The sequence below is a fragment of the Crotalus tigris genome, unplaced genomic scaffold (genome assembly GCF_016545835.1).
Source record: "Crotalus tigris isolate CLP2741 ecotype Arizona unplaced genomic scaffold, ASM1654583v1 scf7180000023639.2272817, whole genome shotgun sequence".
In the NCBI taxonomy this organism is placed as follows: domain Eukaryota; kingdom Metazoa; phylum Chordata; class Lepidosauria; order Squamata; family Viperidae; genus Crotalus; species Crotalus tigris.
Window position 1 is genome coordinate 1,259,685 of NW_024100096.1, and position 14,889 is coordinate 1,274,573.

General features: G+C 42.9%; 1 protein-coding gene across 3 annotated transcripts in view; it reads right to left on the reverse strand.

Annotated features, from left to right (window-relative positions):
• The window catches only part of ESF1 (ESF1 nucleolar pre-rRNA processing protein homolog), a 51,670-nt gene that overhangs the window by 31,796 nt on the left and 4,985 nt on the right, over positions 1 to 14,889 (reverse strand). For all 3 annotated transcript variants that reach the window (XM_039320468.1, XM_039320470.1, XM_039320469.1), the window contains exons 3-5: positions 13,006 to 13,394; positions 11,114 to 11,227; positions 10,169 to 10,269 (exon numbers count right to left, since the gene is read on the reverse strand). In XM_039320468.1, coding sequence (XP_039176402.1) covers positions 10,169 to 10,269; positions 11,114 to 11,227; positions 13,006 to 13,394 — 604 coding nt within the window. The remainder of the gene's footprint in view (positions 1 to 10,168; positions 10,270 to 11,113; positions 11,228 to 13,005; positions 13,395 to 14,889) is intronic.

A 14,889-nucleotide genomic window follows, 5' to 3' on the forward strand; every position in this document is an offset into this window, starting at 1 on the left:
CCAGGGAAGATGTTGGTTCCTCTTTTTTGACTGAGTTCTTATGTTCTTCAATGCGTGCACTTATTCTTCTGTTGGTTTGTCCGATGTATGTGGTGGGACAAGTGGTGCATGGGATTTCGTATACTCCTTGATTTTCTAATTCAATTTTATCTTTGGGGTTTCTAAGGATGGTGGATATTTTTCTGTTTGTGCAGAATGCTGTTTTGATGTTGTGTTTATGGAGGATCTTACTGATTCTGTCTGTGGTGCCTTTTATGTATGGGAGGAGGGCTTTGCCGTTTTCTTGTTCTTTGTCTTGGATTTTAGTGGGGGTTTCTTTTTGGATTAGGTTTGTAATCTTATTTCTATGGAATCCATTGGATGTTAGTACATTGGTGAGAGTGTGTAGTTCGGGTTTTAGGTGTTGTTCGTCAGCTAAGCGTTTTGTTCTGGAGATGAGTGTCTTGGCTACAGAGTTGATCTGTGCTGGGTGGTGGTGTGAGAGAGCGTGCAGATAGCGGTTTGTGTGTGTTTTCTTCTGGTAGATGGTGTGTCCTAGGGAGCCATTGGATTTCTTGTAGACTAAGACATCCAGGAAGGGAAGTTGGTTGTTAGCTTCTGTTTCCATGGTGAACTGTATTTTGGGGTGTAGGCTGTTGAGGTGTGTGAGGAAGTTGTCCAGTTTTTCTTTCCCATGTGGCCAGATTATGAAGGTGTCGTCTACGTATCTGAGCCAGAGTTTGGGTTTGTGATCAGATTTTTCTAGAGCTTGGGTTTCAAAGTGTTCCATGTAGAGGTTGGCAATGACAGGTGAGAGGGGTGATCCCATGGGTGCTCCTTCTGTTTGTTTGTATTTTTGTCCATTATAGATGAAGTATGTGTTGGATAGGCAGTGGTTGGTCAGATCTAAGATGTGTTTGGGGGGGTTATATTTGTTTTGAATAGCTGTCAAGGCTTCTTTGATAGGCACTTGGGTGAAGAGGGATATGACATCGAAGCTCACTAGTAGGTCGCTGGGCTGTAAGTTTGTTTCTTTATGATCTCTATAAACTGGAATGAGTTTTTTACGTGTGAGGTGATGGATTCTGCATAGGGCTGTAGTTGTTTGGCGAGAAATTTGGCTAGGTTTTGTAGAGGTGAGCCTATGGAGCTGACTATAGGTCTGAGTGGGGTTCCTTCTTTGTGTATCTTGGGGAGACCATAGAGTTTGGGCATCTGGATGATTTCTCTCTGGGAATGATTCTTTGCTGGATCTCTTCGCTAATGGGGGAGGCTTTTATCTTGGTTCTGGTGGTTTTTTCCAGGTAGGTGGTGGGATCTGTATTTAGGGGTTTGTATGTGGAGTCTTGGAGTAGGTTGGTTAATTTGGTTTGGTAGTCAGATGTGTTCATAACCACCGTGGCGTTGCCCTTGTCTGCTGGTAGGATTATTATGCTGGTGTCTTCTTTAAGGTTACGTAGTGCTGTCTGTTCCTCTTTGGGTAAGTTGCTTTTGGGTGGCTTGCTGGTGCAGAGGATGTTGGTGATTTCGAGTCTGATTCTGTTGGCGTCGTCGGGGTTGATTTTGGTCAGGCTGGTTTCAACTCCACATATAATGGTTTCAGTGGGGATGTGTTTGGGAGCGACTGCAAAGTTGAATCCTTTGGAAAGGACATTGGTTTCGGCTTTGGTGAGGATCCTATCTGAGATGTTATGCACTGTTTGCTTCATGTGTGGCTGTGAGGGAGGAGGGGTTTGTTTCTGGCGTTCTTGTAGTCTTCGGAGTTTGTTGGTGTGTGTATCTGTCTTGAGGGTGGTCTGTGTTTCGGCTCTCCAGACGGCGAGTTGTTTGGATTTGTCCCAAAGTGCGGGGTGGATCTTGTTGCTGAGTTTGAGGTGGAGTGTGAGGAGATCTTTGTTAATTCGGTCTAGGAGGAATCTTTTTGTGTGAAGTTCATTTCTGATTAGGGCCAATTCTGTTCTTTTCAGGATCCGTTTGGTGGCTGCAGAGTTGGAGTGGAATTTCAGTTGGAAACATGTGGGGATTAGATTTTGATCTCGGCAGTTACGTAGGAATGCGAGGTCACATAAAATGGAAGCTCTTTGGACTTCAAGTTTTTCATAGGTCCTGGTCAGATGGTGGATTTCCTCCACGTAGAGGTTCGATATTTTTTTTGAGTTTTTCGCGGGAACTTTGTATATAGGTCTTTGGTTGTTCGGGTTTTCTCCTGCGTAAAATTGGAAGTGTATTGGCGACGTTTCGACGAAGTCCCATTCGTCATCTTCAGGCTGGTGTTTTCAGCTTCGTGCTTCGAGCAGCAATGTGTGGTCTTAGCTGTTTCTTCCTTTTAACTGCCCGTGGGGGTATGAACTGATTGGGGGGGAGCTTGGCTGTGTTCTGATTGGGTGGAGGTGTGTTCTGATTGGTTAGGGGCGTGGCTGTGCTCTGATTGGCTGGGGGGTTGGATGTGCTCTGATTGGCTGGGGGGTTGGCTGTGCTCTGATTGGCTGGGGGAGTGTTGATTGGCTGGGGGGTTGGCTGTGCTCTGATTGCTGGGGGGTTGGCTGTGCTCTGATTGGCTGGGGGAGTGTTCTGTTTGGTTGTGCTCAGGTTAGTCTGAGTTGCAGAGGGATTCAAGATTTTGGGCTGCCCTGCCATTCCTTGGCTTCGTGTTCGTGGTCGTGCTTCCTCTTCATGGAGGGTGTCAGTTTGCTTCGTGTATGGATTGGGGGGGGGTTAAAGTGGCTAATGATGCAGCTGTGGTCTGGCTTCTGGTTTGTGGTCGTGCCTCATAGTCAGTGTGGCTTTGGGTTTGTTTTTGTAGGATGTTTGGTGGTGACCCCTGTGTGGTTTTTGGTGAGTGTGGGTCTGGTATCATTTTTTTGGTTAGGGAGTCGTTTGTCAATAAGGGCGGGTTTCCAAATGGCTGGTAGGCGGGAGGTATCATCTCGCTTGTTCATGCTGTGTGGGCGTTTTTCTATCTCGATGGCTTCTCTGATTATTCTGTTATTAAAATGTTCACGTTTGGCAATGGTTCTGGTATTTTTAAAGTCAATTTCATGTCCTGTGGCTTTAAGGTGTTGGACCAGGGAAGATGTTGGTTCCTCTTTTTTGACTGAGTTCTTATGTTCTTCAATGAGTGCACTTATTCTTCTGTTGGTTTGTCCGATGTATGTGGTGGGACAAGTGGTGCATGGGATTTCGTATACTCCTTGATTTTCTAATTCAATTGTATCTTTGGGGTTTCTAAGGATGGTGGATATTTTTCTGTTTGTGCAGAATGCTGTTTTGATGTTGTGTTTATGGAGGATCTTACTGATTCTGTCTGTGATGCCTTTTATGTATGGGAGGATGGCTTTGCCATTTTCTTGTTCTTTGTCTTGGATTTTAGTGGGGGTTTCTTTTGGGATTAGGTTTGTAATCTTATTTCTATGGAATCCATTGGATGTTAGTACATTGGTGAGAGTGTGTAGTTCGGGTTTTAGGTGTTGTTCGTCAGCTAAGCGTTTTGTTCTGGAGATGAGTGTCTTGGCTACAGAGTTGATCTGTGCTGGGTGGTGGTGTGTGAGAGAGCGTGCAGATAGCGGTTTGTGTGTGTTTTCTTCTGGTAGATGGTGTGTCCTAGGAGCCATTGGATTCTTGCTCCCCACCCAACAGTTCCTTACCCTCCACACGGCAGTTAAAAGGAAGAAACAGCCAAGGACCACACACTGCTGCCGAGGACGAAGCTGAAAGCACCAGCCTGAAGAGACGAATGGGACTCGTCGAAACGTCGGCCAAGACACTTCCAATTTTACGTGGGAGGAAAACCGACAACAAAGACCTATATACAAATACCGCGAAAAAACCTCAGAAAAACAAATATGAACCTCTACGGGGAGGAAATCCACCATCTGACCAGGACCTATGAAAAACTTGAAGTCCAAAGAGCTTCCATTTTATGCGACCGCGCATTCCTACGCAACTGCCGAGATCAAAATCTAATCCCCACATGTTTCCAACTGAAATTCCACTCCAACTCTGCAGCCACCAAACGGATCCTGAAAAGAACAGAATTGGCCCTAATCAGAAATGAACTTCACACAAAAAGATTCCTCCTAGAACGAATTAACAAAGATCTCCTCACACTCCACCTCAAACTCAGCAACAAGATCCACCCCGCACTTTGGGACAAATCCAAACAACTCGCCGTCTGGAGAGCCGAAACACAGACCACCCTCAAGACAGATACACACACCAACAAACTCCGAAGACTACAAGACCGCCAGAAACAAACCCCTCCTCCCTCACAGCCACACATGAAACAAACAGTGCATAACATCTCAGATAGGATCCTCACCAAAGCCGAAACCAATGTCCTTTCCAAAGGATTCAACTTTGCAGTCGCTCCCAAACACATCCCCACTGAAACCATTATATGTGGAGTTGAAACCAGCCTGACTAAAATCAACCCCGACGACGCCAACAGAATCAGACTCGAAATCACCAACATCCTCTGCACCAGCAAGCCACCCAAAAGCAACTTACCCAAAGAGGAACAGACAGCACTACGTAACCTGAAAGAAGACACCAGCATAATAATCCTACCAGCAGACAAGGGCAACGCCACGGTGGTTATGAACACATCTGACTACCAAACCAAATTAACCAACCTACTCCAAGACTCCACATACAAACCCTAAATACAGATCCCACCACCTACCTGGAAAAAACCACCAGATCCAAAATAAAGCCCCCCCCATTAGCGAAGAGATCCAGCAAAGAATCATTCCCAGAGAGAAATCATCCAGATGCCCCAAACTCTATGGTCTCCCCAAGATACACAAGGAAGGAACCCCACTCAGACCTATAGTCAGCTCCATAGGCTCACCTCTACAAAACCTAGCCAAATTTCTCGCCAAACAACTACAGCCCTATGCAGAATCCATCACCTCACACGTAAAAAACTCATTCCAGTTTATAGAGATCATAAAGAAACAAAACTTACAGCCCAGCGACCTACTAGTGAGCTTCGATGTCATATCCCTCTTCACCCAAGTGCCTATCAAAGAAGCCTTGACAGCTATCCAAAACAAATATAACCCCCCCAAACACATCTTAGATCTGACCAACCACTGCCTATCCAACACATACTTCATCTATAATGGACAAAAATACAAACAAACAGAAGGAGCACCCATGGGATCACCCCTCTCACCTGTCATTGCAAACCTCTACATGGAACACTTTGAAACCCAAGCTCTAGAAAAATCGGATCACAAACCCAAACTCTGGCTCAGATACGTAGACGACACCTTCATAATCTGGCCACATGGGAAAGAAAAACTGGACAACTTCCTCACACACCTCAACAGCCTACACCCCAAAATACAGTTCACCATGGAAACAGAAACTAACAACCAACTTCCCTTCCTGGATGTCTTAGTCTACAAGAAATCCAATGGCTCCCTAGGACACACCATCTACCAGAAGAAAACACACACAAACCGCTATCTGCACGCTCTCTCACACCACCACCCAGCACAGATCAACTCTGTAGCCAAGACACTCATCTCCAGAACAAAACGCTTAGCTGACGAACAACACCTAAAACCCGAACTACACACTCTCACCAATGTACTAACATCCAATGGATTCCATAGAAATAAGATTACAAACCTAATCCAAAAAGAAACCCCCACTAAAATCCAAGACAAAGAACAAGAAAACGGCAAAGCCATCCTCCCATACATAAAAGGCATCACAGACAGAATCAGTAAGATCCTCCATAAACACAACATCAAAACAGCATTCTGCACAAACAGAAAAATATCCACCATCCTTAGAAACCCCAAAGATAAAATTGAATTAGAAAATCAAGGAGTATACGAAATCCCATGCACCACTTGTCCCACCACATACATCGGACAAACCAACAGAAGAATAAGTGCACGCATTGAAGAACATAAGAACTCAGTCAAAAAAGAGGAACCAACATCTTCCCTGGTCCAACACCTTAAAGCTACAGGACATGAAATTGACTTTAAAAATACCAGAACCATTGCCAAAAGTGAACATTTTAATAACAGAATAATCAGAGAAGCCATCGAGATAGAAAAACGCCCACACAGCATGAACAAGCGAGATGATACCTCCCGCCTACCAGCCATTTGGAAACCCGCCCTCATTGACAAACGACTCCCTAACACAAAAAATGATACCAGACCCACACTCACAAAAACCACACAGGAGGTCACCACCAAACATCCACGCAAAAAACAAACCCAAAGCCACACTGACTATGAGGCACGACCACAAACCAGAAGCCAGACCACAGCTGCATCATTAGCCACTTTAAACCCCCCCAATCCATACATGAAGCAAACTGACACCCTCCATGAAGAGGAAGCACGACCACGAACGCGAAGCAAAGGAATGGCAGGGCAGCCCAAAATCTTGAATCCCTCTGCAACTCAGACTAACCTGAGCACAACCAAACAGAACACTCCCCCAGCCAATCAGAGCACAGCCAACCCCCCAGCCAATCAGAGCACAGCCAACCCCCCAGCCCAGAGCCCCTAACCAATCAGAACACACCTCCACCCAATCAGAACACAGCCAAGCTCCCACCCAATCAGTTCATACCTCCACTGGCAGTTAAAAGGAAGAAACAGCCAAAGACCACACACTGCTGCTCGAGGCACGAAGCTGAAAGCACCAGCTGAAGATGACGAATGGGACTTCGTCGAAACGTCGCCAAGACACTTCCAATTTTACGCGGGAGAAAACCCGAACAACCAAAGACCTACATACAAATACCCGCGAAAACCTCAGAAAACAAATATTGAACCTCTACGGGGAGGAAATCCACCATCTGACCAGGACCTATGAAAAACTTGAAGTCCAAAGAGCTTCCATTTTATGCGACCTCGCATTCCTACGCAACTGCCGAGATCAAAATCTAATCCCCACATGTTTCCAACTGATCAAAATCTAATCCCCACATCCAACTGAAATTCCACTCCAACTCTGCAGCCACCAAACGGATCCTGAAAAGAACAGAATTGGCCCTAATCAGAAATGAACTTCACACAAAAAGATTCCTCCTAGACCGAATTAACAAAGATCTCCTCACACTCCACCTCAAACTCAGCAACAAGATCCACCCCGCACTTTGGGACAAATCCAAACAACTCGCCGTCTGGAGAGCCGAAACACAGACCACCTCAAGACAGATACACACACCAACAAACTCCGAAGACTACAAGAACGCCAGAAACAAACCCCTCCTCCCTCACAGCCACACATGAAACAAACAGTGCATAACATCTCAGATAGGATCCTCACCAAAGCCGAAACCAATGTCCTTTCCAAAGGATTCAACTTTGCAGTCGCTCCCAAACACATCCCCACTGAAACCATTATATGTGGAGTTGAAACCAGCCTGACTAAAATCAACCCCGACGACGCCAACAGAATCAGACTCGAAATCACCAACATCCTCTGCACCAGCAAGCCACCCAAAAGCAACTTACCCAAAGAGGAACAGACAGCACTACGTAACCTGAAAGAAGACACCAGCATAATAATCCTACCAGCAGACAAGGGCAACGCCACGGTGGTTATGAACACATCTGACTACCAAACCAAATTAACCAACTACTCCAAGACTCCACATACAAAACCCCTAAATACAGATCCCACCACCTACCTGGAAAAAACCACCAGATCCAAAATAAAAGCCTCCCCCATTAGCGAAGAGATCCAGCAAAGAATCATTCCCAGAGAGAAATCATCCAGATGCCCCAAACTCTATGGTCTCCCCAAGATACACAAAGAAGGAACCCCACTCAGACCTATAGTCAGCTCCATAGGCTCACCTCTACAAAACCTAGCCAAATTTCTCGCCAAACAACTACAGCCCTATGCAGAATCCATCACCTCACACGTAAAAAACTCATTCCAGTTTATAGAGATCATAAAGAAACAAAACTTACAGCCCAGCGACCTACTAGTGAGCTTCGATGTCATATCCCTCTTCACCCAAGTGCCTATCAAAGAAGCCTTGACAGCTATCCAAAACAAATATAACCCCCCCAAACACAATCTTAGATCTGACCAACCACTGCCTATCCAACACATACTTCATCTATAATGGACAAAAATACAAACAAACAGAAGGAGCACCCATGGGATCCCCCTCTCACCTGTCATTGCCACCTCTACATGGAACACTTTGAAACCCAAGCTCTAGAAAAATCTGGATCACAAACCCAAACTCTGGCTCAGATACGTAGACGACACCTTCATAATCTGGCCACATGGGAAAGAAAAACTGGACAACTTCCTCACACACCTCAACAGCCTACACCCCAAAATACAGTTCACCATGGAAACAGAAACTAACAACCAACTTCCCTTCCTGGATGTCTTAGTCTACAAGAAATCCAATGGCTCCCTAGGACACACCATCTACCAGAAGAAAACACACACAAACCGCTATCTGCACGCTCTCTCACACCACCACCCAGCACAGATCAACTCTGTAGCCAAGACACTCATCTCCAGAACAAAACGCTTAGCTGACGAACAACACCTAAAAACCGAACTACACACTCTCACCAATGTACTAACATCCAATGGATTCCAAAGAAATAAGATTACAAACCTAATCCAAAAAGAAACCCCCACTAAAATCCAAGACAAAGAACAAGAAAACGGCAAAGCCCTCCTCCCATACATAAAAGGCACCACAGACAGAATCAGTAAGATCCTCCATAAACACAACATCAAAACAGCATTCTGCACAAACAGAAAAATATCCACCATCCTTAGAAACCCCAAAGATAAAATTGAATTAGAAAATCAAGGAGTATACGAAATCCCATGCACCACTTGTCCCACCACATACATCGGACAAACCAACAGAAGAATAAGTGCACGCATTGAAGAACATAAGAACTCAGTCAAAAAAGAGGAACCAACATCTTCCCTGGTCCAACACCTTAAAGCCACAGGACATGAAATTGACTTTAAAAATACCAGAACCATTGCCAAAAGTGAACATTTTAATAACAGAATAATCAGAGAAGCCATCGAGATAGAAAAACGCCCACACAGCATGAACAAGAGAGATGATACCTCCCGCCTACCAGCCATTTGGAAACCCGCCCTCATTGACAAACGACTCCCTAACACAAAAAATGATACCAGACCCACACTCACAAAAACCACACAGGATGTCACCACCACACATCCACGCAAAAAACAAACCCAAAGCCACACTGATGATGAGGCACGACCACAAACCAGAAGCCAGACCACAGCTGCATCATTAGCCACTTTAAACCCCCCCAATCCATACATGAAGCAAACTGACACCCTCCATGAAGAGGAAGCACGACCACGAACGCGAAGCCAAGGAATGGCAGGGCAGCCCAAAATCTTGAATCCCTCTGCAACTCAGACTAACCTGAGCACAACCAAACAGAACACTCCCCCAGCCAATCAGAGCACAGCCAACCCCCCAGCCAATCAGAGCACAGCCAACCCCCCAGCCAATCAGAGCACAGCCAAGCCCCTAACCAATCAGAACACACCTCCACCCAATCAGAACACAGCCAAGCTCCCACCCAATCAGTTCATACCTCCACTGGCAGTTAAAAGGAAGAAACAGCCAAGACCACACACTGCTGCTCGAGGCACGAAGCTGAAAGCACCAGCCTGAAGATGACGAATGGGACTTCGTCGAAACGTCGCCAAGACACTTCCAATTTTACGTGGGAGAAAACCCGAACAACCAAAGACCTATATATATATATATATATATATATATATATATATATATATATATATATATATATACACACATACACACACACACACACACACACACACACACACACACACACACACAACCTATAATGAAGGTAAAAAAGGATATATGCAGTGTTATCTTCATTTTAGATATCAAAAGGGTTTTGCGGCTCCCGGTGTTTTGTTTTTGGTGGGAAACAGGTCCAAGTGGCTCTTTGAGTGTTTTGGGTTGCCTACCCCTGGTCTATGCCTTCCATTCTTTAGCAGAAGGAAGGGAGGGAGGGAGGGAGGACGGACATAGCTGATTAAAGCAACTCTGGATCAAAGCCTTATGGACTATATAAAAGGTACCCAGGCACTTAATGCATAGAGAAAAGGGTATGCAAAGAATCATCCAAAATTCAACATGAAATACCTGTCTTTTTCTGTGACATTTTGAGGAAGGCCTAATAGTTCTGTGGGGCCTTTCAGTTCTTCCTCTTTCATCCTCTGTTTTCCAAACTCTGAAGGGTAAATCTAAAGAGTAACAACAAGATATACATCATATACTAGCTTATCTTTTCCTTGCCATCAAAGTACCAGGATTATGAAAAGAAGTTCACATGGAATATTTACAAAAAAAACCCCAGACTATCACTAAAGCTATGAAAAATTAAACAAAAAAGGAAGTCTCCATTTTTATTTTGTATATACGCTAACATACATGTGCACATATCTATAAATAACATAATTTCAACTAAGTATTTTCAAGAGATTCAGAAGGAGAGTATGAATACCTTAGCAGAAAAGCTAATTAGATTCTAACGGATACTTATGCCGCTACTAAAAAAAAGTGAAAATACATAATCTGAATCTGAATGAATACACAAATACAGTATTTCTGAGTTTAACTTCATATAACATTCATACCTAAGGATGAATGTCCACACTGGATATTTTTCATTTGCCTACTTTTTCTACTCTAAACACATTATGAAGACCCAGTCCTTTGAAGAAGGCTCTAGTATTGGGAAAGGTGCAGGAAAAGAGAAGAGGACAACCAGCACAAGGTGGATGGACTGAGTGACAATGATCTAAAAGTCTAGGGTAGGAACAGATGCTAATGGAGGAAATCTATGTACAGTATATGGTTGCTAAGAGTTGATGCTAACTTAGTGGCACATAATCAATCAATTAATCAATTTCTTTCCCTCTCTGATCAGGATGCGGCAGCTGCAGTCTTTGCCAGTGCTCCAGTCAAAGGAAAAGAAGAAAGTGCTGTTTCCAAAATTCCTACCAGTCTCTTATCAAAATGATAACAAAGCATTGTTATTTCCATGGTTGTTGATGATCTGAATAGGTATTTATTGCGAGGGCTTACCTTTACAGAAAAAATAACACCACCTTTGGGTGTAAATGAGTTAAGTAAAGCCAGTAGGTCTTTTGCTTTCAATCGATCCCAATCCATATTACAAATTGCCAGTCTGTGTGTGATCTGCATCAAAGGAAAGTAATTTGTAATAGGATAACACAATGCATGGAATAATAGGATTTCCATAATTAGTGGAAATGGTTGGGCCTATCATTCACACAAAATTCTGCTGTGAATTTAAGTTTCTATCTAGCAGGGGGAACCACACTTTAACTGGAAAGCTACAAAATGTCTTGCCTTGAAAAAGATGATAATCTTAAAATAAGAATTCAACCCTGCTCTCTTAATCAAGCCCATAACTGAAGAAATATAGATCACTTCCAAATAAGTTGAAGTCACTCCTTAAAACAACAGTAACTGATAACACAGATAAGACTAGTCCATTTAAATACACAAAACAATCCTTTCTGGTGATGCTATTTTTCTCTGCATAAATGAACTAGGAGAAATATTTTTTTTCCACATACTTCTAGGACAAGGACAGGCAACCTTCTGAATCTAGTGTTTAAATCTGAATTAGATTTTTAAAGGTTTTATGATCACATCTATTTTGTAAGCAACGGTGATTACAAAATGACCCTTGTAGAAGTACAATCAATAACACAAACAGGGAAAGCATCCCTCCCCCCCCCTTTTCTCCATCAGACAGAAACTATCACAAAGAGAAAAGGAGAAGCAGGAAAGACATACAGAGGACAGACACAGCAAGAGAAATAGCAGAGTCAGAAAGAAAAGCAGACCCAAGCAAAGAGGGAACAAACATAAACCTCACAAAGTCCAGAGAGGAGACTGGCACAAAGAGATGGCAGCAAATAAATGCACAGAAGCAGAGAGACAAAGGCATGGAGAATGTATAAAGACATTTGTATTTGTGTTTCCCACTCCTAGTAAGTGACTGAATAAAATAGCTGTAAAGATTTGAAATACCGTATTTTCCGGCGTATAAGATGACTTTCTAAAGTGTGGAAATCGGCACCGAAGTCGGAGGTCGTCTTATACGACTGTAAGGTTGTCTTACAGTATATGCCGGAAATTACGGTAGTTTCCGTCATATAAGACGACTTTCTAGGCATGGAAATCGGCGCCGAAGTTGGTGGTCGTCTTATATGCCTAGTCGCCTTATACGCCGGAAAATACAGTACTATATTATATTCATGCTCTATCTAAATGCCTTGGGGTAATAGTGGAAGATTCCTTTTCCCTCTACCCAATTTACAGACTGAGAAAATGTTTCCACCATACGTAGTGAGATTGCTTCATTAATATACGCAAAGAGGAAATAGTTTGACAGACACTCTAGTTTGGATGAGCAGATGCAGTGGTACTTAGAAGTAGCAGGTTGTACCAGCTGAAAACATCATGCAGGCTGAGAGACTGGACTGTAGAGATAAGAAACTAATGTACGAACTCATTTCACAGATGAAGTTCTTTGAGTGAGTTCTATTTGGACCGTTACTGTGTACACCAATCATGTGGAATTTTTCAGGTGCAAGAGAAATTGTGCATAATACCTTCCTAAGCCCTAGGAAGCAAGCAAGCAAACAAGCAAGGGCAAACCACTTCTGAAAAAGCTTGCCCCCCAAAAAACCCCTGCAGGGATTTGTCCAGGCAGTCTCTGAGAATTGGATATGATTGAATGGAAGAAAAAAAGAAAAGTATTTTGGATACTGCAAGTAGCAATGAAATAGTTGGCCCTTAAGAATCATTAAATAGGGCAAGCAACCAGTAGTCCTCCAAATGTTGTTGAAGTAATCCATCATCCACGTTCATTGACTACCCATGGTTGATTCAACTCAACATCCTAAAGGATCACAGATTATTTACTGTATCTTTAACCTTACCTGATCTGTTTGTGGGGCATCTTTCCCCAGTTCTCCCCATTCATGTATAATTTCTGGATCTTTGGGGAATATCTCCAAGAAATCATCTTCCTCTTCATCCTCAGAGCTGGTTTCAAGATTGCCTTTCCCCCTAGCCAAATCTGGCCCACTGTCACTCTCATCACCCTCTGTTTGACTTTCATTTGTTGATTCTTCTTCATCATCTTCTGAACTGCTTTCCTCTCTTATTCCTCCATCATGTCCCAAATCATTTTCCTCTTCCAGATTACTAGTGTCTTCTAATTTATCTTCCTCTTCACTTTCCCCATTGGTTTTTGAGTCTTGCAGATTAGAACTCTCTTCAACTTCACAACTTTTATTTTTCAGATATGCCTTCTTAACATCATTTGCTAAATTAAAGAAAGCCAACAAGACATTTCATATACTTGCATTGTAATTCTTCTGCAAAAGAATTCATGACAACAATAGTTTTTCCCCTATTTCCCACACTAAAATCTAGTGTTTTTGCAGAGGGGGGGGGGAGAGAGAGAGAGAGAGAGGGAGGGAGCTTTGGCAAACTGAGCATAACTTTTTACCCAAAAACAAGTTACAAATAGCATGTTTATGTCAAAGACAATTACCCATTTTCCCTGAGCGGTTAAAAAAAATTCCCATAATAGTGTCATCTCAAAAAGCCAAACGTGCTTTAAAACAACAGTTAGCTGGTTTCCCCTGCTTTGTCTAAGTCCTTATTTTTTGTCTAAATAAGCACATGAATTGCAATGAATTAAGGTGCTGATATATTGGCTGCTTTGCATTTCTAAAATAGTGTATATGTAAAGATGTGTACAAATTTATATTAAGCCTATTTTATTTATGTATCTGGATGGATAGATGGATGGATGGACAGATTGTCATGGAAAAATATGTGGGCTTGCTAGGAGTAAAAAATGACACGATGACATACAATTAATCAATATATTCAGTATGAATGGGATGTCTGCCGTAAGCCAAAATCTTCCAACCAGAAATATGGCAATAAAATAAACAGGCAAATACCAGAATTACAATAAAGCAGGATAAGAAGCAATAAATAATATCATTAAAATCACTATATTCAGTGCCTCATTCCAGATGTGATGGTACTAACACAGCAGATCTCTTTATCCAGCAATATTCTTTGGGACAGTTAACAATCAGTATCTGGCTAAATTCTACAGTTTTGTGGCTATTCTCTTCAATTGAACCAGGCATATGTTACAAACCTGGGAAGTCACCAGCTACTTAATCATGTGGGTGGTATAGATCAGAGCACTGTTTTCTTAAACTATCCGTGGTTCCCTAACAAATGAAGGTGCTTTGTCAGCTAGTTTAAAGATTCAAAAGAAGCATATTGTATGTCTTGGATCAGGCATGTCAAACTCGCAACGTCATGTGACGTCGCACAACGTATTGTGACTTTTTCCCCATTGCTGGCAATGGGGTGGGCGTGGTTTTGGCATGACGCATCCAGCCTGCGGGCCGGCAGTTTGACATGCCTGTCTTGGATGGTTTCAAATTCACTAGCCATAAATCACAGGGAGATTCTGGCAGCTCCCCCATCCAATGTCAAATCGAAACTTAATAAATTTTAGTCCTCAAAGAAGTTTGGAAGAAAAGTCACAAAGAATATGAACTTTTACATGCATAGACACAATATACCTTAATGCTTTTTCAGCATTCACTATAACTAAGACCAAATGTCCAAACAGATGGACATTTACACTGACTTCCTTTAAGAAATTTCATTTCAGACATTGATGAAATAAGATGTCATATACAAGCTCATAGAAAGCCAGTTTAGTGTAGTGGTTAAGACACCAGGCTAGAACTGAGAGACTGTTCGAGTTCTATTCTAGAAGGAAC